Source organism: Podarcis bocagei (assembly GCF_964188305.1).
Source record: "Podarcis bocagei genome assembly, chromosome: 7".
Classification (NCBI taxonomy): Eukaryota; Metazoa; Chordata; class Lepidosauria; order Squamata; family Lacertidae; genus Podarcis; species Podarcis bocagei.
Genome location: NC_138132.1, coordinates 68,503,635 through 68,529,164, shown reverse-complemented (window position 1 = coordinate 68,529,164; position 25,530 = coordinate 68,503,635). Strand labels below are relative to the sequence as shown.

The following is a 25,530-nucleotide window of genomic DNA, read 5'->3' as shown; positions in this document are numbered from 1 at the left end:
ACCTGCCACTGATAAACCCGCCCAGAATATAAGACCATTGGATGGAGAGCAAGACTCTTCTCAACAGAGATGTCCTCAGCCATGATTGGAGTCCTCTTCGCTGCTCTGGCGTTGGCCTACGGGGGTATGGGTCGAACTCAGGATAAATAAGGGGTGTAATTGCCTGGTTCCTAGCCACATAGGCATGGAGGTGGCCAGCTCCACTCCTTTAGATGGCTTTCAGAAAAAGAGTATCTAGATTATGAATGAAGGAGAGCTCAGCCAAGTGTTTACTGGCCAGGACAGCAATAGTAATAGCAGAATTTCCACATGCAGAGGCATTCTCTCTCAGAGGGTCTGATACCAGGAACAAACCACAGGGTTTATCTCATTTATTTAGGCTCCCTAGGGGCCTGGAGACACATCACTGGACAGATGGACCTCTGGTCAGAATCTGCAAAGCAAGTGGTGTGTTTGAATGGGAAGCCTGGAGAGCAGGTCAGACTAGTTTTTAGTCTGTGAGGTTGTATTGTTCTGTTTCTGCTTTTTGTTGGGAGCTGCCCAGAGTGCCTGGGGCAACCCAGTCAGATGAACTGCATAATAATAATAATAATAATAATAATAATAATAATAATAATAATAATAATGCTCATGCAAGCACCAAAACAAGATGCACAATCGATTCTACCAGGAGATGTGGAAAATCTCTCAGGATGCTTTTCTTATATGTATCAGGCACTGAAAGCCATTTTGTGGACTCTGTGTGCAGATATGGTGGGATGGGGAGGGGTCTGCATTTCCAACTTACCCAGGCTGCATACACAAAATAGCTTTGAAGCACATTCAGAGCACACACACACACACACACACCTGCAAAGAGTTCTGGGCACTGTCATTTGTAAGAGTTGCTGGGAACTGTGATTCCTTGAGGAGTGAACTGTCGTGCCCAGAATTCTTTGAGGGGGAGAACGTGCTCTGAAGGTCTAGTGTATGTACACAGCCTGTACAGACTCAGCAAAAACTCATTTCTTTCACACACACTCTGATTTCCAGTAGCTCAGCCACCACCAACCCCTGAAAGGGGTGGTATTGCGTAGAGTCAAAGAGGGTTCTCGCAACAATATAGGCATGCTAATTTGTAGCCTGAGCATTTTGCTCCCTTGAGCTTCATCCATCTGTTGCGCTGAACCTTCCAAGAGTGTCTGCACTGTGTCCTTTTTGCAGCCTTCAGTTGTGGGGTCCCGGCCTACAAGCCCAATGTAAGTAGAGTCGTTGGAGGGGAGAATGCCCGGCAGAACAGCTGGCCCTGGCAGGTAAGATACAGCCTTGCAGTCTTGTTGTCCAACTAATCGTCTGTCTCTCAGCACTGAAAAAGATTCCTTCCTTTGGCTTTCCATCATGGACTCTTTTCCCGAGGATTGGGGGTGGGGTGGGGGTTGACGCCTCCCATCCATCCCAGCTGCCATGTTCTGCTGTGTGCTCAATTTCCAAGACTCAGAAAAACAGGATTATCTGTGTATTTTGTGGTGCCTCCAGAGAGGGGTTGGTTGTGGGGTGGGAGCTCCCATGCATGCCAGAGAAACAGGATTCCACCACAAATTTGAGAAGTCGACCCTGTAATGAGAGAGGAAACAGCTCCAGGAAGTTGCCCCATCTCCGGTTTGTCAGCTATGAAAATGTACCAGGTATCAAAGTCAACCTGCCAAAGTCCTAGAAATGAAAGGAGGAAAAAAAAATCAGAGTCAAATGTCATTTATTACAAAAGGCACACTCAGAACATCTGGAAAAGGGTTTTCAGGAGCAAACTTGTTTCGGCTCTGATTTGGGTAGCGTGAAGGGTGGTCCAGGGTTGGGCATCCTTCAAGCTCATCCTGAGACTTGTCTGTCATTCTCAGGCTTCACTTCAATATTTGTCCGGTGGGAATTGGCATCACACATGTGGCGGGTCCCTCATCGCCACCAACTGGGTCATGACAGCCGCTCACTGTATCAGGTACGTCAGCACCCCAATAAAACAGCTGCTTCCATTTAAGACTCTGGGATTCTTGGCACTCTGGGAAATTTGGCCACTCCTGGCAGTCTGTGTCCAGTTATGAGCACCGCAGTTGGAGAAGGATATTGACAAGATGGGACGTGTGCAGATGAGGGCGACCAAGATGTTCAAAGGCCTGGAAACCAAGCCTTATGAAGAACAGTTGAGGGAGTTGGGTATGTTTATCGTGGATAAGAGGAGACTGAGAGGGAATATGACAGCCATCTTCAGATATCTGAAGAGCTGTCACATGGAAAATTTAGCAAGTTTGTATATGCTGCTGTTCCAGAGGGTGGGACCCGAACCAATAGATTCAAATGACAATGGACTAAACTTTAAGATGAACTCTCTGATGATAAGAGCTGTTCAACAGTGGAACGGACTATCTTCCAGTGTGGTGATTTTCCTTCATTGGGGGTTTTTAAGCAGAGGTTCGATGTCCATCTGTCAGGGATTCTTTATTGATCCTTGTCTTCCAGCCTGCCTGGAATACTGAGAGTACTGACCTCCCCCTTGCTTAGACCATCACATATTGGTCACTGAGAGAAGAAGATATTGGACTAGTTGGGTCTTTGGCCTGATGCAATGAGGCTCTTCTTGCAGTTGGCAAAATGAACTGTAGCCCCTGAAAGTGTTTGATATGCAAAAAATACTGGGTTGTATCCATAATAATTTAATAAGAGCTTGTGACCCATCTAGTCCAGCATTCTGTTTTCACAGTCGTCAGCCGGATGCCAGTGAGAAGCCAGCAAGCAGGACCCTCAAGTGTTAGTTGTATTCAGAGAAAGACCCACTGAAATCAAGGCAGAGGACTCGTTCAGGTCCATTAATTTCAATGTGTCTATTCTAAGTAGAATGTAGTTGGATACAACCTGTATTGTTTGATGTGGTTTGTTTTTTCTTGTTTTTTCTTTTTCTTTTTCTGCTTTGTTTTCTTTTGTAACTCTAAATTTTTTTCAATAAATATCATATTAAAAAAAAATAGTTGGATACAACCTGGCTCATTTGATTTTTCTTCTTCATTATGCAAAGAAACACTCTCATCCCTCACTCTTTTTCTCCATTTCTTCAGTTCTGGTCGGACTTATCGCGTCTTCCTTGGAAAGCACAGTCTCTCAGCCAATGAGAGAGGATCAGTTGCCGTTTCCCCATCAAAAATCATTGTTCACCCCAAGTGGGACGCAAGTAGACTTACCAATGGGTAATATAATAGCTTTTCATGAAGCAAGAATAGAATAAATTATTGTGGCCAACAGTGGTGGTGGTGATCGTGGTGGAGCAGAGATAAAGTTAATTTTCTATATTATTATTTTTCAAATCAGTACTAGTATTTGGCATGCCATCAAAGTCATGCATTTATTTTTTTCTGAGTAAATCTTGCGTTTTCCATGTGAAAGCCAAACTGCGGCTGAATTACATTTTCTAACCAAGAAAAATGGAATCCCCTACTCGTCAGCTGATGCATGGTTTAATCCTGCTTTCTAGCTGCAGGATCATCCCATATCTTTACCTGTCCCATGTCTGACATCACATGCAATATCAGATGTGAGGTGAGTGGGTGTGGTTCAATGGGGGAACAGCCTTACCAGCAAAAGTTGTGGCGGGTCACATTTAGCCTCTGGGCCAAAAGTCCCCCACCTATTGGCCTGGAGGCTTGTCAGTTAATCCAGAGTCTTTGCATTCATTTGCCCAAACCCTTGGAAATGTGGAAAAAATCCTGGGCAATTTATCCGGAATCCCCTCGGCACGGTTTTCTAGTTTCCATGCACACCATAAGCCACATTCTCACCTTACATTTAAAACCATTATAAGATTTTACCAGTCATGGCTACAGCCCCAAAGAATCCTGGGAACTTTAGTTAGTAAACCCTTGTTCTCCTCACAGAGCTACAATTTCTAGAGTGGTTTAACAATCAATCCCTCTTCCCAGTAAACTCTGGGAACTGTAGCTCTGTGAGGGGAATAATGACACCCAGCACCTTTAGCAAATTACAGCTCCCAGAATGCTGAGGGGGGAAGCCATGACTGTCTAAAGAGGTATAATAATGCTTTAAATAAACGGATGGATGCGGCCTGCTCTTCATGCCCATTTCTCCTCTTTCTCCCTCAAAACCAGGAACGATATTGCACTCATCAAACTTTCTCAGCATGTCACCTTGAGCAACAGCATCCAGACAGCTTGCCTCCCCAAAGCCAACAGTATCTTAGCTGCCAACTATCCTTGCTACGTAACTGGATGGGGAAGGCTGATAAGTAAGTGTTGTGATGGATTTTTTAAATTAAAAAAATATTATTATACTTAATTGCAAGCAGTTTGCAACTCATTGCCCTTTTGAGGAGCATAATGCGCAGCAGTGCAGTGATACACTCAGAAGTGCAGGGTCCTTTCATGAGAGTCACAGCCATGCCCCCGTCTAAGATTATACAGTCATCTTTATAAATATAGAATAATAATAACCATGGGTGCATTGCAATGATAAACAAAGGTCTCCACGTGTTACATTTCAGCTAGATCTACTATTTTCTGGGCACACTTCTCCTTGGTGTTTCTCCCATGTGATTTCTCCAGGCCAACCCTAGGAGCCAATCTTCAGTGGCTGACTCACCACCTGGATAGCTCAGCTGGTTAGAGCGTGGTGCTGATAACACAAGGTTTCAGGTTCGATCCCCGTAAGGGACAGCTGCATATTCCTGTATTGCAGAGAGCTGGGCTCTGCAATTCTATGAGTCGATTCCTTTCATTCTGATTGGCTCCAATCAGCACCAAGAGTGAGAAGACTTCTCCCCTTTCTTGCCCATTGGGCATCTCTAGGTGAAATTCTCATGCGCAAGGAGCAGGGTTTTTGTCACACTCACTTGACTTTTGAGGTGGATACGTTTGAGATGTTTGTTCTGCAAACCGTCTCACTCTGCAGTTTTCCCCAGCGCCTCATGTTTCAATTAGAAGTGCACTGGGAACATGAGGAGGCAGCACTTCTCATGGGGCTTTTCTCAGATCAGCAAGCGTGGGCAGTCCAGGACAGTGGGCAGGGGTGCCAACTTGAACAAAATATTGGGGAGGCCCAGGTATGCCCCACGCCACATAATCAATCACGTGATGCATTGCATGCACACCATTAGAATGGCAATGCTCATCAACTGTGGGGGCTCCCAGCCCCCTCAAATATTTTATGGCCCCTCAGCCCCTAGAAGTTGGCTCCTATGGCAGCGGGTGGGGCTGCAGAATCCTGCAGAAATGTTTCCTGGAAAGAAAAGCACTTCCAACACTGCCTGCCATCTCGCAACCACGAGGTTACAATATAAACCTCTTTCTATAGTGCTCGGGGGATGAAGACAGGGGAACTACCAGGTAGTTTATAAATCTTCTAAATAAAAATAAAATAAATAAACACTGCATGCACCAGTTTTCTAAAGTTCCCTGAGAATGAGGCAGAAAACTGGAAGTCTCTTTCACAGGAAGAGAACTTTTAGAGAATGGGAGGACTTTTTTTTTTTTAAGCAAAGCACTAGGATGCCTATTGTGGGACATGGGTGGTGCTGTGGTCTAAACCACTGAGCCTCTTGGGCTTGCCGATCAGAAGGTTGGTGGTCTGAATCTCCACAATGGGGTGAGCTCCCGTTGCTCAGTCCCAGCTCCTGCCAACCTAGCAGTTTGAAAGCACCCCAGGGTGCAAGTAGATAAATAGGGACCGCTTACTAGCGGGAAGGTAAATGGCGTTTCTGTGCGCTGCTCTGGTTTTGGTGCTCCGTTGCTCCAGAAGCGGCTTAGTCATGCTGGCCACATGACCCGGGAAAACTGTCTGCAGACAAACGCTGGCTCCCTCAGCCTGTAAAGTGAGATGAGCTCCACAACCCCAGAGTCGTCTGTGACTTAACTGTCAGGGGTCCTTTACCTTTTCCTTTTTAGGACGCCTATTACTTCCTTGCTTGACATTGCTCCATCTCATAACCCTCTTGCTTTGGTCTCTTCTAGCAAATGGTCCGTTGCCAGATATCCTGCAGCAGGGGCGCTTGCTTGTGGTGAATCACGCCACCTGCTCCCAGGCCAGCTGGTGGGGCAGCTCGGTGAAAACCAACATGGTCTGTGCAGGCGGCGATGGCGTGATCTCCAGCTGCAACGTGAGTGTGTTCGTGCATGCAGGTGTCAGGGTAGGGGCAGCCCAATCCAGTGGCCAGAAACAACACGCCTTGCAATCAGAAGGAGATGTACCAAAGAACCAGATTTGCAATGCATAACTCATTCTGGCATTCGCAAGGGATGGAGGCGAAATTCAGCTGGGTTTGCATTTGAGTCACACTCCTTGAAACAATAATATGAACCACCCTTCCAGCTCAAGATAGCCTGCACTGCCTGGCAGCAGCTTCCCAAGCCAGAGGGGCAGGGCCGAATTTAGGTTTGATGAGGCCCTAAGCTACTGAAGGTAATGGGGCCCCTTTATATGTCCAGCTGTCCTTTGTCAACAACAAATTGTTGCTGTTTTTTGTGTTGAATATATGCTATGTGGTAATTTATGGACCTAATAGGTATCTAAAGCCACTTGCACATAACAGAACATGTATTTTTTCAATGTAATTGTTGAACTGAAATACAATTAAGAAGTATATTAATAGTGAAATACAATTAAGAAGTACCGGTATATTAATAGTGAAATAATTATTGAGCTCTAACTTAAAATGTTTTTTTATTTATAACAAACTTGATAATGCAAACACATTGGCATTTGTCAATAACAAAAGTTCCTTTAGAAACACAATTTACAAAGACTCATAATCTAGTCTCTAGAAACTTGCTATCACATGAAATAATAATTGTAGGTTTTATTTTATTTGTTTTTTATCTTATATTTTGGAAATGTACATCCAGGTTTTTTTCCTTTAAATTTTTTTTGGGGGCCCAAGAGAGTGGAGCCCTAAGCTATAGCCTGCTTAGCTTATACATGGATTTATGTATAAGGTAAGCAGGCACTGCAGAAGGGTCTTTCCTAGCCCTTCTGGAGCAGCCAGAGGTTGAGCCTTCTGCATTCAAAGCAGGTGCTCTAAGCACTGAGCCCCAGCCCTTCCCCAATCAATTATGCCCCTGTACTTTCCCATTCCCCATTCCTCAACGCAGAGCATTCGTGGTGACCCAGAGCATCTCCTTCCCCAAAAGCTCCATAAAATTCTGCTTGGCTTGTTTACAGGGGGACTCCGGTGGCCCACTCAACTGCCAAAACTCTAGTGGGAAATGGGAGGTGCACGGAGTGGTCAGCTTCGGTTCCTCTCTTGGCTGCAACTACTACCGCAAGCCGTCTGTCTTCACGCGGGTGTCCGCCTTCAACGACTGGATCGCGCAGGTGAGCAGCACACCTTGAGGCCGGTCCGCCATCCTTGCCACTTAATATGGATGCTGCGCCAAGAGTGGGCTTCAGTAGAGACAGAACACATTTGGGATGAAAGGCGGCAGGGGAAGATCTGCCTTTTGACTGAGGCTACACCCACATTTTCCTCTGGATTTCTGAACTGTCCAATTCCCTAGCTCTGTTTCCGATGTGGATTTGGTGCATTAGGAACACACACCCCTTTCTGCGTTTGATTTCTGCAGAGTGCTGCCATAGGCATGCAATTCAAATTCATTCCACCCGAAATAATTTACAAAATATTTTGCCCCTTTGAGCCCTCCCCAAAGTAAGCCCTCCCCATTCAGACTGGAAACAGCCCTCAGACTCAGCTGCCAGCCTGGGCAGGTTTTGTACATGGAATTGGAAGTATGTGGTTTCTGCAGAGGAGGGAGATCACCTTTGCCTCAGGTAACCAAAGGTCTCTGGGCAACCTAGCAGGCATCTCTAATGCCTCTAATCTGCCCATCCTGCTTTTAGAACACAAAGCAAGGATGGATTTGGGTGAAAGATGGCTGCAGGGATTTTGGTTTCAAAAGGGAGGGTCTTTGTCAGCCAATCCAGGTCCCCACTCACAGCCATTATATGCATCTCAAGCCCCCATCCCACCACTGCCAGCTGCAAAACCAGTTCATGTGAGACAAATGGGATGGGATGAAGGGAGGGGGGAGGGGGACATGCCACCCAAAAAAAAAAAAAACAATTTACAAGTTTTATACAACGCTCTAAGCGGCTTATGTAAGAGAATATAAAATATGCATCCAAAATGAAATCAGCAAACATCATAAAATGATCAAAATACAGATGAAACCTTTAAAAAAATGAATATATACAAAGGCAAATAAGCCAATGCTTCTTGCTTTTTGAGACGAATGCTCACACTTCCTCTTTCTTTTGCATTGTCTGTAGGTGATGGCGCAGTATTAAGGCAAGGAGCGTTGAAACCCAGAGAGAATCGGCCAGGAACGCTATCTTAAGAATAACACCAGTTGCACAATAAAACAAAAGCAAACATTGCAATAATCCAAGCAAGAGTGTCCTGTCCCAGATGCTGGGAGCACCTTTTTTTTTTTGTATCTATGATCTCCTCTTTAATTCTCCGCCACTTTGCCCAATGCAACATGGTTCCAGTTGTTCTGATGAGGGGTTACAAAATTCAACATGTGCTGCTCAGGTACTTGGTGGCATCTCCTGGCAGGGTGATTTACGGTGCTTTATTCAGTTCTTATTAACACTGATTTATTATTGGCCTTCCCAACCACTGTTAATAGATGGGAGAATTAAAAACAATGAGAAACACAAAAATAGCAAAAGTAAATCCTTTGGCAGAACCAAAGGTTACTTTCATACTGCATGCATCTGCTTCACCCACACACCAGCAGAAATTTCTCCAATACATGCAAAGGCAATGACCACATTGTCTCAACAGAGATAACCAAGGTAACTTGTCAGGAAGGAATGCATTTGCCAAAATGCAAGAACTCTCCAAGCAGCTGTAAGTCAGAAACATCATGTTTTTTATTTTTCATTTCATAAAATTTATATACATTCTGATTGTAAAAATAAAATAAAAAAGCAACCCTCAATGCGATATACAAAAGAATAATGCCATAAAACCATCAGTAAAAACAGTTGAAAATTGAAAACATTTTTTTAAAAAATAAATTAAAAACAGATTAAAACACCTGTCCATTAGGTCCAGTTGTGGACGACTCTGGGGTTGTGGTGCTCATCTCGCTTTATTGGCCGAGGGAGCCGCTTCCGGGTCATGTGGCCAGCATGACTAAGCTGCTTCTGGCGAACCAGAGCAGCACACGGAAACGCTGTTTACCTTCCCGCCAGAGCGGTACCTATTTATCTACTTGCCCTTTGACATGCTTTCGAACTGCTAGGTTGGCAGGAGCAGGGACTGAGAAACGGGAGCTCACCACGTCACGGGGATTCGAACCGCCGACCTTTTGTTTGGCAAGTCCTAGGCTCTGTGGTTTAACCCACAGCGCCATCCACGTCCCTCACATATCTGGGTAGACTTGCCTAAATAAAAGTTTTTTAGCATGCGTCGAAAAGAGTACAGTGAACACACCAGCCCAATGTCAATAGGCAGGGAGTTCCAAAGTTGTGGGCGCAGCCACACTAAAAGATCGATTTCTTACAAATGCGGAATGAGTATTATGTAGCACCTGTCTCAGTACTAGTTCCACAGAACTAAGCAGTTGAGTGGGCATATTTGGTAAATTTGTCAGACAAGCACCCTAAAGATGGCTCAAGTTTCATGTAAAGCAAACTCTTAAAAGTTTCAGCAGACCTGCCAAAAATAAACTGAAACGGGCTTGAACAGACACCACAAGGGCATGGAATTGTCAAAATTATCAGGATGTGGGATGCTCTTCAGATTATGTTCTGTCCTTGCTCCTGCCACTGAGCAGATTCACAGACACCCATAGAGGCAACAAAGTCTAAATAAGGAACAAGACAGACTGCAGAGAAATAGAGATTTAATTGTGCACATACAACGTACACATCCTCTTCCCCCAACAAAGTGCTTTTTAAATTATTGGGTTGTAGCTGACCAAATCCTACTCACGAGTAGACCCGCTGAAAACAATGGATCTAAGCGAGTCATTTCCATGGATCCACTCTGAGTAGGGCTAACTTTGGAGACAACCCTCTATTATTCATCTGCGGCCCTGTTTACATCTCTAACATGAGCTGGCTTAACAGCCGCAGCTTCACCTTAAGCACTTTTGCAAAGGAAGACGGGCAATTGGAAGAAGTAATTTGGAATGCCCTCAATACAGACACAGGAAAAAGTAAGAGGGGGGATCTTAAATTGCTGGAGGACACCTTGGAAGGGGGCAGGCTTTTGATGCAAACTGGCTTTCCGGGCCATTTTCTCCGGAGATCGATGGGCGATTCAGAAACCAGAAAGAGAAGAGAAGAATCTTTGTAGAGTGATGAAATTTGCTCTCCTGATGGCTTCAAGACGAAACAAATCCGTAAGATCTGGAGATACCGCAGCTCTCTAGATATTGTTGGGACTGCAATTCCAATCATTCCAGACTATTGGCCATGCTGGCTGGGCATGATGGGAACTGTAGTCTGACAACATCTGGAGAGACACAGGCTCCCCTTCCCAGCCATAAGACAGCTGCTTCACCAGCATCTGCCTTCTTGACATCTTCTGCGAGAGGGCTGGTCTCTTCCCCTGGGTTTGTTAAAGGCAAAGTTTCGCCGAGGCGTCTTCATTTGGCTGTGAAGAAGAATCGCTTCCGGAGGAAGTTAAAACAGCCAGGCATCTGCTTATATTCCCCTTTTGCAGAAACGGCATTTGCTACCTGGGCGAGAGAAGGGAGAAACCATTTGCTCCACTTGTTCTTACACACAAGCATCGCATCAACAAAAGGGATGTTTCAAGCATCAGGCAACAGAAAGATGGCTCGGTGGAGTAAGAGACTGGAAATTTGGTGGAAGGACAACAGCTCAGCTTTGGTCCGACTGTGTCCGAATTTATTTAGAATCATAGAATTGTAGAGTAGGAAGAGACCCCAAGGTTCATCTAGTCCAACCCTCTGCAAGGCAGGAATCTCAGCTAAAGCATCCACGACAGACGGCCAAACAAGCTCTGCTTAAAAACCTCCAAGGAAGGAGATTCCACAACCTCCCAAGGTAGTCTGTTCCACAGTCGGAACAGCTCTTCCTGTCAGAAAGTTCTTCCTGATGTTTAGCTGCAATCTCCTTTCTTGTAACTCAGAGCCAAGTCCTACCCTCCAGAGCAAGAGAAAACAAGCTTGCTCCATCTTCCGTGTGACAACCCTTGAGATATTTGAAGTTGGCTATTATACCTCCTCTCAGTCTCCTCTTTTCCAGGCTAAACATACCCAGCTTCTTCAAAAGGCTTTCCTCAAAAGGCTTGGCTTTTTCGGCTGTGGCTCCAATCTGGTGGAACGCTCTGTCACAAGAGACTAGGGCCCTGCGGGATTTGACATCTTTCAAGGGCCTGCAAGACAGAGCTGTTCCGCCTGGCCTTTGGCCAGGGCACAGCCTGACCTCCTCCTTTGGCAATCCTCACAGAACTCTAGCCAATGGTTGCCATTAATTTGATTTGAACTGATTTTATAATGAACTGATTTTAGAATGTTGTATTATTTTACTGTTGTTAGCCGCTCAGAGCCCGGCTTCGGCTGGGGAGGGCAGGATATAAATAAAATTTTATTATTATTTTATTATTATTATTCTATACTTTAAATTAATTCTGACGTTAAGCCACAATATTTTTGGGGGGTTTTTTGCTTCACAGCACACGTAGAATTCCACAGTTTAGAAGACTTCTGAGCCCACACACAACCAAGTTCTTACTTTTTTTCAACATAATTAGAAAACAAGCTTCGAACCCAATACATAGATAGTAAGAAGCCTCATTTCCATAGTGATTAAGTTATCCAGTTATGAATCCCAAGGATCCTGCTCTGACATTGTACTTGAGCCAACTGTGAGGAACGCTGAGGTTGCATCCTGCACTGCAGATCCTGTACTGAGAAGGAGGCTAGGGGAGATTGTAGAGTTCATTCCAACTCTATGATCCTAAGCCAGGCCTCCCAGCTCAAACATGCAGAGCTTACCCTCAGAAGCATGTTGAGCAGGTCTTCAGAATGGGCATACTGTTCCAACACGTGGTCCAGGGTTTCGACATACCAGGAGCCTGTACACTTATTCCTCCAGGACACAAAACCTGCAAGGAAGGAATTGGGGTAAAACCTGTGAGAAGTTGTGCAGATCCCGCAATCTCACAGAAGCAGAGAGAAAACTTGCAGAAAGCAGAACTGGGTGCAGAAAGCCAGCTTCCTAAGAATCTCAGCAATATTTTGTTTTTTAAAAATCAAGTGTCTAGTCCTTATTGAGAATACATGCTTGAAAGCAGGGCCGATCTGTGGGGGTGAGGAACAACAGAGCTGTTTGGCCTTGGGCCTCAACATTAAAGGTAAAGGGAGCCCTGACCATTAGGTCCAGTTGTGGACGACTCTGGGGTTGCGGCCCTCATCTCGCTTTATTGGCCAAGGAAGCCGGCGTACAGCTTCCGGGTCATGTCGCCAGCATGACTAAGCCACTTCTGGCAAACCAGAGCAGCGCACGGAAACACCGTTTACCTTCCCGCCGGAGCGGTACCGATTTATCTACTTGCACTTTGACGTGCTTTCGAACTGCTAGGTTGGCAGGAGCAGGGACCAAGCAACGGTGGCTCACCCCGTCGCGGGGATTCAAACCGCCAACCTTCTGATCGGCAAGTCCAAGGCTCTGTGGTTTAACCCACAGTGCCCCCCACCTCAACATTAGACACTTGTTAATTTTTTGCTATTTGGGAAGTATCACAGACCAACACCCCTTTCACCCCTCATAGCATGCAAAGGGGCATCAGATGGAGAGAGGGCTTCTTCTGTGTGGCCCATACCGTCCAAAAGTTATGGAGAAGCACCTGTTTTTTTGGGGGGGGGGCAGCTTCAGCCTACCATGTGCCGATCAACTCTGAATCTATCGGTCAGGGAGCATCTGTGATGCAAGGCAGAATCCTTGTCACCACCACCCAAAAGCAAAATCTGAAAGAAGGAAACTTTGCAAGCACCTGCAGCTTTTCACCTCCCTTCACTGCTGCTGCTTGCTGCTTGCTGCTCACCTGGAAAAGTAGAGTAAGACACCAGGATGTCACTAGGGGTGGGCAAGCTTGCAACTGCATCCGTCTGATCAGAGCCTCCTGCAGGCACCTGGATGGGAGATGCATCCGACTCGACCGCAGAAGGGTCAGAATCCACTTCAAACCCTCGGTCCTTCTTCTCTAGAAAACCCAAGTGCACAGACCTCTCAAAAAACATCTACAATACACGAACCACACAATAGCGTGTTTAAATATTTTTTAAAAACTTTAGTATGGAAAACAATGACCATGAGGACATAGGACTGGAAGATACAGAACCGGATGTGAATTAATTATTCTACAATAAGCAAATAAATATGGAGTGTTGTTTTAATATATGACTACATGGTAGACACTGTTAACAAAGACAAAAGGATTTTTCCCCCCTTTCTTTTTTATTATAGTTCTTACAATGCAACAATACTACAGTTCTTACAATGCAACATTACTACAATGATGTGTTCGAAAACAAATAAACCATCCTTTAACATGACATTCAACATACATATTTCCAAATATTATTATTTATTTTCACCCTCTTTTCCCCCTGTGACTTCCCTCCACCCATGCTTGGCATTATAAGCTTTATTATGGTATCTTTTAAATTGTGTTTAATCAGTATATTATTGCTATTGACTATGAAATCTTGTCCGTTTTTCCTCTTAACTTTGTGGGTTTCAGTCTAAACATTATCAATACATCACTTTTGGAACATCATTTTACCATATATTAATCTATGCATACCCATTCTTTCTTTAAATTTTGGTTAGATTGTAATCTGATTTCTGCCGTCATTACGAAAGGATTTGCTGTTTTCCAACGTGGAGGAACGGTTGCTGATGTTATTGGAGGTAAAGTTGCTATGTCGGAGTGCAGGAAGAGGACTGCTGACATTTGGACTTTTTGTGTGGAAGGGGAAATGAATGAATTTGGGTCTGTAGATTGGGGAAATATCACTTAGCAGAAGCAGGAATAGCTGGACGTCACCCTAGAGAGAATACTTTGAATAATAGGGTGGAGAATCAGAAGCGCTTTTTATTTCTCACTTACCCCCCCCCCCCATTCTTCTATTATTTTCGGTGTCCTCTACTCTGGGTCACTGTGGGGATTTTACACACCTGAAGGTGGTGCAGAGTTGACCAAGGACCCTGTGTGAGAGGCAGGGAAGGGAAGATCTCCCAGGGTGGGAGGCTGGGAGAAGAAATGGAAGCTCCCAGGTGAGAGCTTAGAGGGGCCACCCCTTTCTGTGGAGACAAGGGTGGAGTCTGTGGAGACTTTGTATTCCCCTCCTTTCTTTTTGGGGATATCAATTAGATTAGTTTGTTTTTTATTGTATGGCATGATGAAAAAGTTTCATTAAAAAAAAAATGGGGGTGGGGGGAGAAGGTTAGACAAATTCATGGAAAGGAGGGCTCTCAGTGACTACTAGCCATGATGGCTATGCCTTGTCTCCACGGCTGGAGTCAGAAAAACTTCTAAATAGCAGTTGCTGGAAACCACCGAAGGCTCTTATGCTTGGATCCTGCTTTAGTTTTTCCCACTGGCCTCTGTGAGAACAGGATGCTAGACTAGATAGGCCATTGGCCTACTCCAACGGACTCCTCTTAAGTTATTAACTCCCTCCTCATTCTGCAAACGCCTTCAATCTTGAACGCTACCTAGTTTCAGTGACACACAATCACCCTTCCAGTCATTGTTTTCTGCTCTGGAAACTAGCCCTTTGTTTCCTTTGGCCTGCACACCTGGTTCTGGTCCTCTTAGAACAGCCTTTGTCAACCTGTGGGTCCCCAGATGTCATTGAACTACAACTCCCATCACCCCTAGAGCTCAGGGATGATGGGAGTTGTAGTCCAACAACATCTGGGGACCCACAGGTTGAGAACCGCCGTCTTAGATCAACGGCCAACTCCCTCCAGGTCTTGGACTCTGAGTTCCCAGAGGCCTATCAACACACTCACCTCCTCCACAAGCTTGAATGAAGAAGAGCTTTGGTTTCCCCCTCAGGCTAGGGCAATGGGTCCCATTGAAGTAGCTGACAATCTTTTCCACAGCGATGGACCGCCCATCTGTGCCATAGATTCCACCGGGAAACTGAATGTGGCTTGCCTGCAAGGTGAGAACCAGTGGCTTGCAACAGTATCCAAAGAAATTAATGCCAACTTCCAGGTACCAAGCCTTCGCTGATGTCTCTTTCCTTGCAGGTGGCCTTAAAAGATGCCATATATTTAAAGGGCTAGCAATTCCTAGACATTCCACAATGGCTACTGCCATGCACCCTACATGGGGATGCTCTTGAAGATGGTCCGGAGGCTACAGCTAGTGCAGAAAACATTGTGCTGCCACCAATGTTTCTCCTATTCAGAGTAGACCTGTTGAAATTGATGGACGTGGCTCACTTGGGTCTATAAATTTCAACAGGTCTAATCTGAGTAGCATTTAGGTGGATAAAACCATTTACTTGGCTGGAGATTTTTGCACCGCAAAATTTGGAGAAGTGTGAATTTCAAAGGATGGCATATTGTTTGGAAAGTGCCTGTTAGACAGGTTTGCCTTTAAATTCAAACCAAATTAAATTCCTTAGTGCTCCTGTTCAGGGTTGCAGCCAGCTACACCCTTTTCCAAACTACGCCATTCCATCCTTTTTTCCTCCCTTCCTCAAACAATCAGCATTTCATGTCCACTGAGCATGCTCCATCCTGTTTTGGGGGTCCCTATCCTTATTTCTCTTCTACATTTACAGTGGTACCTCGGGTTACAAACACCTCAGGTTACAGACTCCGCTAACCCGGAAGTAGTACCTCGGGTTAAGAACTTTACCTCAGGATGAGAACAGAAATCGCATGCTGGCAGCCCCATTAGCTAAAGTGGTACCTCAGGTTAAGAACAGTTTCAGGTTAAGAACGGATCTCCAGGACAAATTAAGTTCTTAACCAGAGGTACCACTGTACTTTGGCAAACCTTGGGGTTTCCCCTGAACCCTGCCAACAGTGCCCTCATGTGGGTGAATGTTGCCATCTTGGCTACAAGAAGGATGAATTTATGAATTGCTCCCCATGGAACATTCTAAAGCAACTTAATAATAAAATTATAAAAGCATCAACAATAAAAACAAATTTAAAAATCTGGGGTGCAAACTAGCTTTTTCCTCATGTGGAAATATATGCAGAATCATTCAATTACAGAGGTACCTTGGGTTACATACGCTTCAGGTTACATACGCTTCAGGTTACAGACTCCGCTAACGCAGATATAGTACCTCGGGTTAAGAACTTTGCTTCAGGATGAGAACAGAAATTGTGCTCCAGCGGTGTGGCAGCAGCAGGAGGCCCCATTAGCTAAAGTGGTGCTTCAGGTTAAGAACAGTTTCAGATTAAGAACGAACTTCCAGAACGAATTAAGTACTTAACCCGAGGTACAACTGTATATAAAAATGTGGTGGTTATGTAAGAAAATACAGGTATTTTGGGAGGGTATTCATTCAGAATTGCAAAAAATGCTAAAGATCTCTTTTAATAAAAAACCAGAGGCCTATCTCCTGGGAGTTACAGATTTGGATATTCCGCAAAAAATGAAAGCTATCTCTTTATACGCCACAGCGGCAGCAAGAGTTCTCATTGCGGCAAAATGGAAGAGTACTGAAATTCCCTCTATACATGAATGGATCCAAATGCTGACAGAATATGCCGAATTAGATGGTCTATCAGAAAAAATAAAGAATAAATCAAAACAGGAATTTGTCTCAAAATGGGGGGTTTTCAAAGAATATTTGAAATATAAATATAGTAGTTTAAACTTTGTTGCAGCATTTGAGAAACTTCAGTAATAGTTAGACATAAGAGTTAAGATATATTAAGAAAAAGTTAAATCATGATAAAAGTGTGTATTGGCAATAAGTAATATGAAATTGAAATGAGGAATAGATAGGAGATCAGGTCTATAGTGAAGACCAACTTATGTTTATTGTTTGTTAAGAAAATTTTGTGTTTATAGTGGTACCTCGGGTTAAGTACTTACCGTATTTTTCACTCTATTGGACGCACCGGACCACAGGACGCACCTAGTTTTTAGAGGGGGAAATCAAGGAAAAAAATATTATCCCCCCCCCAGCCCCAAAGAGCAACGGACAGGCTGCATGCAGCCTGTCCACTTCTCCCAGAGCTTCTCGGGGCTGCGGGGGAAGCCCGGGTCCCCCCCCCCAGCCCCAAAGAGCAAAGAAGCCAAGACAGTGCGCGGGATCCATAGCCGCGCAACCTCTCCAGCCAGGAGCTAAACCTCTCCAGTGCAGCTAAAGAAGACAAGGCAGCAAGCGCGATCCATCCCGCTCACTGCCTTGGCTTCTTCTTTAGCCTTGCACAGCATCTTTAGTCTTGCGCAACGGGATGGATTGCGCCCGCTGTCCACCGCGGCTGGACTAGATGACTCCTGGGGTTCCCTTCCAACCCTGCAATTCTATGACCTCGGAAGGTGTTTGGGGTCTCCACCACTGGAGGCTTTTAAGCAGCGGTTGGGGGACCATCTGCCTGGCGTTCTTTAGCTGTGATTCCTACATTGTGAGGGGGCTGGGCTAGATGACCCTTGGGTGGCCCTCCCAACTCTATACAGTCCTACAGTTCTGCGGCAGGAGATCCACAGCCACTTCACACAATGCCCACTCCCAATTTTCATCTGAGAGACATGTGTCTCTCAGTACCCCCCTACCTGCCACACTTCCCCCACCCCACTTAAGCTGAGGGAATTCCTGCCCAGAGAAACTCCCAGCAATCAAGGAGGAGGAATCCGCTGCAGCCGTGAGCAGCGCAGGATCCATGGTCCCCTTCCTCCTCCGTAGTTGCTTTGAAGGAGGAAAGTGGGAGAGGAGCTGCTTACACGAGTGTAAGCTGCTCCCCTCCCACTTTGCTGCTTCAAAGGGAGCCCGGGAGGAAGGAATCTGCTGCAGCCTCCAGCAGCGGGGGATCCATGGTCCCCTTCCTTCCCTCCTCCGTGGTTGCTTTGAAGGAGGAAAGTGGGAGAGGAGCTGCTTACACGAGTGTAAACTGCCCCCCTCCCACATTGCTGCTTCAAAGCAATCACGGAGGAGGGAATCCGCTGAAGCCTCCAGCAGCGGGGGATCAATGGTCCCCTTCCTTCCCTCCTCCGTGGTTGCTTTGAAGGAGGAAAGTGGGAGAGGAGCTGCTTACACGAGTGTAAACTGCCCCCCTCCCACATTGCTGCTTCAAAGCAATCACGGAGGAGGGAATCCGCTGAAGCCTCCAGCAGCGGGGGATCAATGGTCCCCTTCCTTCCCTCCTCCGTGGTTGCTTTGAAGGAGGAAAGTGGGAGAGGAGCTGCTTACACGAGTGTAAACTGCCCCCCTCCCACATTGCTGCTTCAAAGCAATCACGGAGGAGGGAATCCGCTGCAGCCTCCAGCAGTGGGGGATCCATGGTCCCCTTCCTTCCCTCCTCCGTGGTTGCTTTGAAGGAGGAAAGTGGGAGAGGAGCTGCTTACACGAGTGTAAACTGCCCCCCTCCCACATTGCTGCTTCAAAGCAATCACGGAGGAGGGAATCCGCTGAAGCCTCCAGCAGCGGAGGATCCATGGTCCCCTTCCTTCCCTCCTCCGTGGTTGCTTTGAAGGAGGAAAGTGGGAGAGGAGCTGCTTACACGAGTGTAAGCTGCTCCCCTCCCACTTTGCTGCTTCAAAGGGAGCCCGGGAGGAGGGAATCTGCTGCAGCCTCGAGCAGCGAAGAGGATCCATGGGTCCCCTCTTTCCCTCCTCCGTGGTTGCTTTGAAGCAGGAAAGTGGGAGAGGAGCTGCTTACACGAGTGTAAGCTGCTCCCCTCCCACATTGCCGCTTCAAAGGGAGCCCGGGAGGAGGGAATCTGCTGCAGCTTCCCCCAACTCCCGCAGAAGCCGCCCGCTCTTTAAAGGGGCTGTGCGGCTTCTCCTGGCTTTTCTGGGAGGTGGGGGGATTCCCCCACCTCGTAGAAAAGCCCGCAGGAGCCGCGCAGCCTTTAAAGAGGGTGCCGCTCTTGGGGGCTTTTCCCCCAGGAGGGAGAAGGGACTGATGCGGCCAGTCAGTCCCTTCTCCCTCCTAGAGAAAAGCCCGCAAGAGCGCACGAAGCTTGCGTGCGGCTCTTGAGGGCTTTTCCCGCCTGCCTCCCCCCCTGCATTCGCTCCATAGGACGCACACACATTTTCCCTTGCTTTTTAGGAGGGAAAAAGTGCGTCCTATGGTGCGAAAAATACGGTAATTCATTCCGGAGGTCTGTTCTTAACCTGAAGCACCACTTTAGCTAATGGGGCCTCCTGCTGCCGCCACACGATTTCTGTTCTCATCCTGAGGTAAAGTTCTTAACCCAAGGTACTATTTCTGGGTTAGTGGAGTCTGTAACCTGAAGCGTATGTAACCTGAGGTACCACTGTATTGTTATTCCTGTGTGTAATTCTGTATCTGTGTTTTCTCTTTTTTATTTTCTTCCTGTATCAATAATAATATTAATAATAAAAACAATCATATAAAAATGGATCAACTAGAAGACAGGCGATTTAAGTTTTCTTTTAAAAAGAATTTTGAAGAGCACCATTATACAAAGAGAGACAGTTCTCTGCCCCAAGGGCCTTACAATCCTAGGATGTGAATGGAGCACCAGCCTCTCCTACCTGACAGCCGTGGGAAAGGAGGACGACCAGGCAACAATCGAGAGAGCTGTGATCTCGCGTGGCCAAGCTCTGCAGCTCCGCAACAATCTCCTGCAGATATTTCCCAAGGTCTCACGTTAAAGACACCCACATCAACACAGCTGGAAACCCCAGCTCTGCCCCCTCTAGAAACCCCACCCTGGTGTCAAAACTGCTGAAAGAAAGCATCAGGTCAAAGCCTATGGGAAGGGACACACTCCTTAATCACGCAGGTTCCCACACTGTAGGCTGGAGATGATGGATGAGGGGGGAAGTGCCATCATCCCCTTTCCAGCTCCTGTTCCTTATTTGGGTTCCCTGTTTGGCTGTGGGGCTGGAATTCCCACTGCAAGGAAACATTCCTTGGGGGCTTGTGATTGTCAAGACTAATGATCGCTAGGGAAATAAAGCAGAAGAGACATACTAGATCAGGCCAAAGGGATCCTATCTAGTCCAGCATCTTGTCTTTCCAGGGGCCAATTTTTTTAAAAAAAATCTGAATCATGAAATCATTGTAACCAGCCCTGAGACATGCTGGTGAAGGGCAGGTAAATAAATTAATAATAATAATAATAATAATAATAATAATAATAATAATAATAATACAGTGGTACCTCGGAAGTCGAACAGATTCCGTTCCGGAAGTCTGTTAAGACTTCCAAAATGTTTGTAAACCAAAGCCTGGCTTCCGATTGGCTGAAGGAAGCTCCTGCAGCCAATCGGAAGCTGCGGAACCCCGTTGGACTTTCAGGTTCTAAAGAATGTTCGCAAACCAGAACAGTCACTTCCGGGTTTGCGGCGTTTGGGAGCCAAAACGTTCGACTCGCAAGGCATTTAGGATCCAAGGTACAACTGTAACAATAATAATAACTAATAATAATAATAATAATAATAATAATAATAATAATAATAGGAGACCTGAATGTGAGAAACAGCAGCCCACACAGTACTACTCAAGGCTGTGTTGTTTTCTGCATTGGTTCTGAAATTCTCACCTGAGCTTTAAGATCCCGTCGGGTCAAGACCTCAAAGCGTAAGGATCTGAAGCGTTTCTCCAGCTTCTCACAGTCCACATCAGACCCAGCCCGGGAGGATAAGCCAGAGGCGCTGCTGAAGTTCACATTGTTGATGATAAGGCAGTAGCCATAGGGGTCCGTTCTCAGGACGTAAACCTGCCAAGCAACATTGGAGGTGGGAGCTAGAACCAGCTTGTTTGCCATCAAAAGCGTCCAGGAGAGAAAGGTGAACACAAATGGGCTGTCAATCGATGGGCCTGCCCATCAAATGTGGTCTGCGAAGCTGATCCTGGTAACAATCTGGCCCATGGAGCCAAAAAGGCTCCCCACCCCTGAGCCTAGGGAGAGCGCTGCAAGGGCCAGTGAGAGAGGCCAGGAGACATGTATTTGGGCCCTGCACCTGAGGTTGCCCACTGCTGGTTTAGCCGGAGGTGGGAGGAGACGAAGTTTCCATATATTAAACAACCCACAGGAGCAAGGCCCAAGGGTATGTCTCAGAAGGAGAGGTCAACAGCTCAGGCTCTGTGAGTGGGAGGCCCCAGAAGGCAGAGGGCCTTCTTGGTAGTGGCACCCGCGCCCTGTGGAACACCCTCCCACCAGATGTCAAGGAAATAAACAATTATCTGACTTTTAGAAGACATCTGAAGGCAGCCCTGTTTAGTGAAATTTTTAATGTTTGATGTTTTATTGCGTTTTTAATATGCCCGGAGTGGCTGGGGAAGCCCAGCTAGATGGGCGGGATATAATAAAATTATTATTATTATTATTAATCCCGAGCATCCCCATTAGAAAGAGTTTCAAGGAGCAGTGCATTGCAAGAGGTTGAATTAGATGAGCCGGGGGGGGGGGTGTCCCTTCCAACTCTACAATTTTTTGGTTTTAGGAAAGGCCTCTTCTTGAGGTATGTTAGACAGTACTGTGCCATCATGGGACAAAGGCAACCTTGTTCATATGTTTGCAAAGGTTTTTATAAGTGTGTTCTAACAGACAAATGGGATACCAATAAAGAATAATAATTTTCACCCAGTTCATCATCATCATTTATATCTAACCCGCCTAAATGGCTGGGTTTCCCCAGCCACTCTGGGCGGCTTAACAACAGAAGGTTAAAAATACATTAAAACATCAGTCATAAAAAACTTCCCTAAACATGGTCACTGGTGATTCTGGCCAACGTACCACACTAGCCTAAGCACTGTATGTGGGATGCCTATGAGCTGCCACAGAAAAAATTAAGGTGCACAAAAATTAAGGGGGCTACCCATCCCCACCCACCCACAAGCAAACCCTAAATATGCTGATTGAAGAAATGGTAATAAGCTAACCGTTTCAGCGTTCCTTCTGGTATTTTCTTCTACAGAGCCTAGAGAATGAGACAAAGATCAAAATATAAATATTTAGAAATATATTTTATATAAAGCAGTGGACCCCCCGTTTTTCAAAAGCCAAGCCATGGACAGCCTACTTTTGAAAATTCTGATATCTCCATGGTAGTTTTTGTTATGTGAATGGTGCCGCAGACCCACTGGGTGAGTCACACACCATCAACTGGGAAATCTTTGTAAGACATCAAACTCTAACGTAAGAAATCTGATTTCTCCTTACCCCGAGTGGCCGTGATGTCACGGGATGGTTTCTGGCGTCTCTCATTTAGTTCTTGAACAGGAAAAGGCAAATTTCCAGAAGTCGTAATACCTGCAAGGATAGGGTCTGCTGTGTTTCTGCACAAGTTTCACGTGGTGCCAAGATTTGGGATGTGCACGCACGTACTCCAAGTAATTGCTCTGTCATTATGGGTTCGATGCATTTGGGATGCATTCAGACTGAAACAATTATAGGCCAACCACAGTACAATTAAACCTGACCATTAATGACGAAACTGGTATAAAGTTTCCTATGAGCAATGCAATACAAGAAGCCAAATTCTTCACTTGTAAACACTGCACAGATGCTGCATAGCAGCAAGAATTATCTACGGCAGGGGGTGGGAAACCTGGTGCCATGCAAACGTTGATCAACTACAACTCTCATCTTCCATGACCGTTGGCCATGGGAGCTGGAGCTGATGGGAGCTGGAGTCACAGGTGAGCCACCCCTGCTTTAGAACAACCCCCGGGTCCCAGTACCATAGTGTAACTGAGCAAAAATTTGCTTAATGGAAATAACAGGATTTTCTCCTCCTCTCTAGTCCCATCCTCTTTCTCCTTCTGACATGTCCTTGCATCTGTTTTAAACTGCAACCCCTCTTGCATAGGAAGCCTGTTCTTCATAAAGCATACTGATTTATGTTCTACAATAGACCCCCTGACCATTAGGTCCAGTCGTGGCCGACTCTGGGATTGTGGCGCTCATCTTACTTTATTGGCCGAGGGAGCCGGCGTACAGTTTCCGGGTCATGTTGCCAGCATGACTAAGCCACTTCTGGCGAACCAGAGCAGCACATGGAAACGCCGTTTACCTTCCCACTGGAGTGGTACCTATTTATCTACTTGCACTTTGACGTGCTTTCAAACTGTTAGGTTGGCAGGAGCAGGGACTGAGCAATGGGAACCCACCCCGTCACAGGCATTCGAATCACCGACCTTCTGATCGGCAAGTCCTAGGCTCTGTGGTTTAACCCACAGTGCCACCCGTGTCCCTTTTATGTTCTACAATAGCCTTCCTCTAACAGCTTCCCATCCTAGCCAAATAAGAGGGATGTATCAAGCATGCTCAAAATAATCTCACTGTTTGTAGAAGTTTTAAAAAAGAATAATACTGAAATATAACAACATAAACATGCAAGCAAGGTGCCAGCCATGTCCTTTCCCAAAAAAATCCATTCCATTTACCCTGCCTCTCCTGCCTCTCCTGGTTCCCTGCCCCCATGCTATATCTGCATTGACTGTTTTAAGTGTGTAAAGAGTATAAGAAAAGGAGGGTATATGGCATGGAGTGTCCTGGGAAAAGGTATGGCTGGTTGTTAGCTTGAACAGGAATGCTCTACACCGCAACATTGGGTTGCAATATTAACAACAAATGGCCTCTGTTTGTTTTTCACCCTGATTTCTATAGATACAGTTTCAGGACCATGGAGGCATGCTAAAATGAGGTTATAAAATCCCCAACTGAAACAAGATCAGAGAAGAAATCATACGTGGATCCCTTGGTTCAGAACGTGGACGGATTTCAACTGGCTTTAGATCAGCTGGGTGCAACTGTGGCTGGTCACCTCCTGCATGCAGCAAAGCGGCCAGGTCATTCTGTCCAGTTTCTTGGAGACACCAGATGAAAGCAGGGAACGCTCGCTTCCCACGAGTCTGCAGGTCAATGACCAGCTGCCTGGCCTGGTCTCGGCGTGTACCTGCTTTCTGAAGACAAACGAAAGTTATTCCTCCTGGCATTTGTAAACAAAAAGCTTCACAAACAGTGCATGCATACTGGAGAAGAAAACGGAGAACAAAGGGCTAGGCAGCAATATTGAAATCTAGAGCAGCCTTGCAGACAGCAAGCAGTCAGCAAGTCAGGCCTTTGTTGGGGCGGGTGTTGTTCAATAACTTATATATAAAGATTTGGATGAAGGAATTGAGGGACAGCTCATCAAATTTGAAAATGACACCAAACTGGGAGGGGTAGATAGTCCCGCAGAAGGTAGAATCAGGATTCAGTATGACCTTAGCAGATTAGAGAATTGAGCCAAATCTAACACAACAAATTGCAATAGGGACAAGTGTATGGTTTTACAATTAGGCAGGAATAATCAAATGTACAAATATAAGATGGGGGACACCTGGCCTGACACATGAAATGGATTGAGAGATCTTAGTAGACCACAAACTTGACATGAATCAACAGTGTGATGCAGCAGCACCTTCACCCAACCCCCACCCCATCTTGCCGGACTACATATCCCATTATCCCTGGAGTCAGAGTCCAACAACACCTGGAGAGCCACAACTTCCTCATCCCTGGCTTAAGGCACACTTTCAAAATGATGTCCATTTTCTGGGTGATAGTCTCAGTAATGTTTTCTCAGTTCTGCTGAAAACAGAGTTATGTTTTCAAAATTTTAAATTCTGGACTATTTGTAACTTCTGCATTTTTTACTGAATGCCATTCTGGACAGGCGCTGCCCCCAGAAAAGCAGCCTAAAATATTTAAGGCACCCCTGAAACTTCTCTCAGCAGCACAATCCTATCTGTGTTTACTCAGAAATAAATACTATAACAATGGATGGCGCTCACCACCAGATAAATGAAAGCAGTCCAAGAGCCAAAATAGACACAAGGCAGAGTTCAACGGGGCTTACTCTCCTATAAATGCACATACAGGATCACAGCCTCAAATACTCCCAAGCACTTGAGGTAGGATCAGCCTCTTAGGAAGTGAAACTTGGGGAAGGCTGGAAGAGATCCCTTGAGAACAAAGGGGCCGCTTGTGCGGGGGAAGGGAGCAAAAGACACACCTGGATCTCCTCGATCATATCCGGGGTGAAGATCTCTTGGTGCAGCAGCAGATCCCAGAGGCGTTCCACTTGCAACTCCTTCACTAGGCGCAGCCGAGCCCGCCGCAGCGACTGCCTATGATCCTCCTCCATGGCACCTGCTGCGCCGCTTCTTCCGGGAAGGGAGATCCTCCCTTCGACACGTCCGGGGGCTCCGGCCCCTCTGACGTCTCAATTCATATGACACCAGAGGGTGACTTGCTATCGCTTGCTTGGCATCCTGGGCGACGCCCCTTTAACCCTCTCACTCCGGAGCCTTAACGAGGTTTAGGACAGGGGATGGGGCTGCGGCTTCCTGC

The 25,530-nt window shown here is 46.1% G+C and overlaps 2 protein-coding genes across 3 annotated transcripts; one reads left to right on the top strand and one right to left on the bottom strand.

Moving 5' to 3' along the window:
- Window positions 1–1,896: 1,896 nt before the first annotated feature.
- On the top strand, window positions 1,897–9,038 carry LOC308591123 (chymotrypsin-like elastase family member 2A). Its single transcript, XM_081201732.1, has 6 exons — window positions 1,897–1,972; window positions 3,084–3,212; window positions 4,128–4,264; window positions 5,985–6,130; window positions 7,192–7,344; window positions 8,296–9,038. Exons 1-6 carry the CDS (start codon window positions 1,950–1,952, stop codon window positions 8,311–8,313), a joined length of 606 nt encoding a protein of 201 aa, XP_081057858.1. The 5' UTR covers window positions 1,897–1,949; the 3' UTR covers window positions 8,314–9,038.
- Window positions 9,039–9,864: 826 nt separating this feature from the next.
- Window positions 9,865–25,514, bottom strand: CASP9 (caspase 9). Of its 2 annotated transcripts, XM_081201611.1 has the most exons (10): window positions 25,193–25,502; window positions 23,885–24,098; window positions 22,354–22,443; window positions 22,074–22,111; window positions 20,728–20,904; window positions 19,715–19,804; window positions 15,031–15,178; window positions 13,055–13,213; window positions 12,006–12,115; window positions 9,865–10,721 (listed from the first exon to the last, which is right to left on the bottom strand). In XM_081201611.1, exons 1-10 carry the CDS (start codon window positions 25,322–25,324, stop codon window positions 10,629–10,631), a joined length of 1,251 nt encoding a protein of 416 aa, XP_081057737.1. In that variant the 5' UTR covers window positions 25,325–25,502; the 3' UTR covers window positions 9,865–10,628. The 2 variants fall into 2 exon arrangements, with proteins under 2 accessions (XP_081057737.1, XP_081057738.1); XM_081201612.1 differs by lacking the exon at window positions 15,031–15,178 and having other exon boundaries at window positions 25,193–25,514.
- Window positions 25,515–25,530: the final 16 nt, after the last annotated feature.

Bases quoted from the DNA above. Each gene is read 5' to 3' on its own strand.
- CASP9 (XM_081201611.1), bottom strand. From the start codon at position 25,324: ATGGAGGAGGATCATAGGCAGTCGCTGCGGCGGGCTCGGCTGCGCCTA. The intron at 20,905-22,073 runs GTTAGCTTATTA...GTTGCTTGGCAG, and splicing joins CCAGAAGGAACGCTGAAACG to GTTTACGTCCTGAGAACGGA. The intron at 19,805-20,727 runs GTGAGAATTTCA...AAATATCTGCAG, and splicing joins GACGGGATCTTAAAGCTCAG to GAGATTGTTGCGGAGCTGCA.
- LOC308591123 (XM_081201732.1), top strand. From the start codon at position 1,950: ATGACAGCCGCTCACTGTATCAG. The intron at 3,213-4,127 runs GTAATATAATAG...CCTCAAAACCAG, and splicing joins GCAAGTAGACTTACCAATGG to GAACGATATTGCACTCATCA. The intron at 6,131-7,191 runs GTGAGTGTGTTC...GCTTGTTTACAG, and splicing joins GCGTGATCTCCAGCTGCAAC to GGGGACTCCGGTGGCCCACT.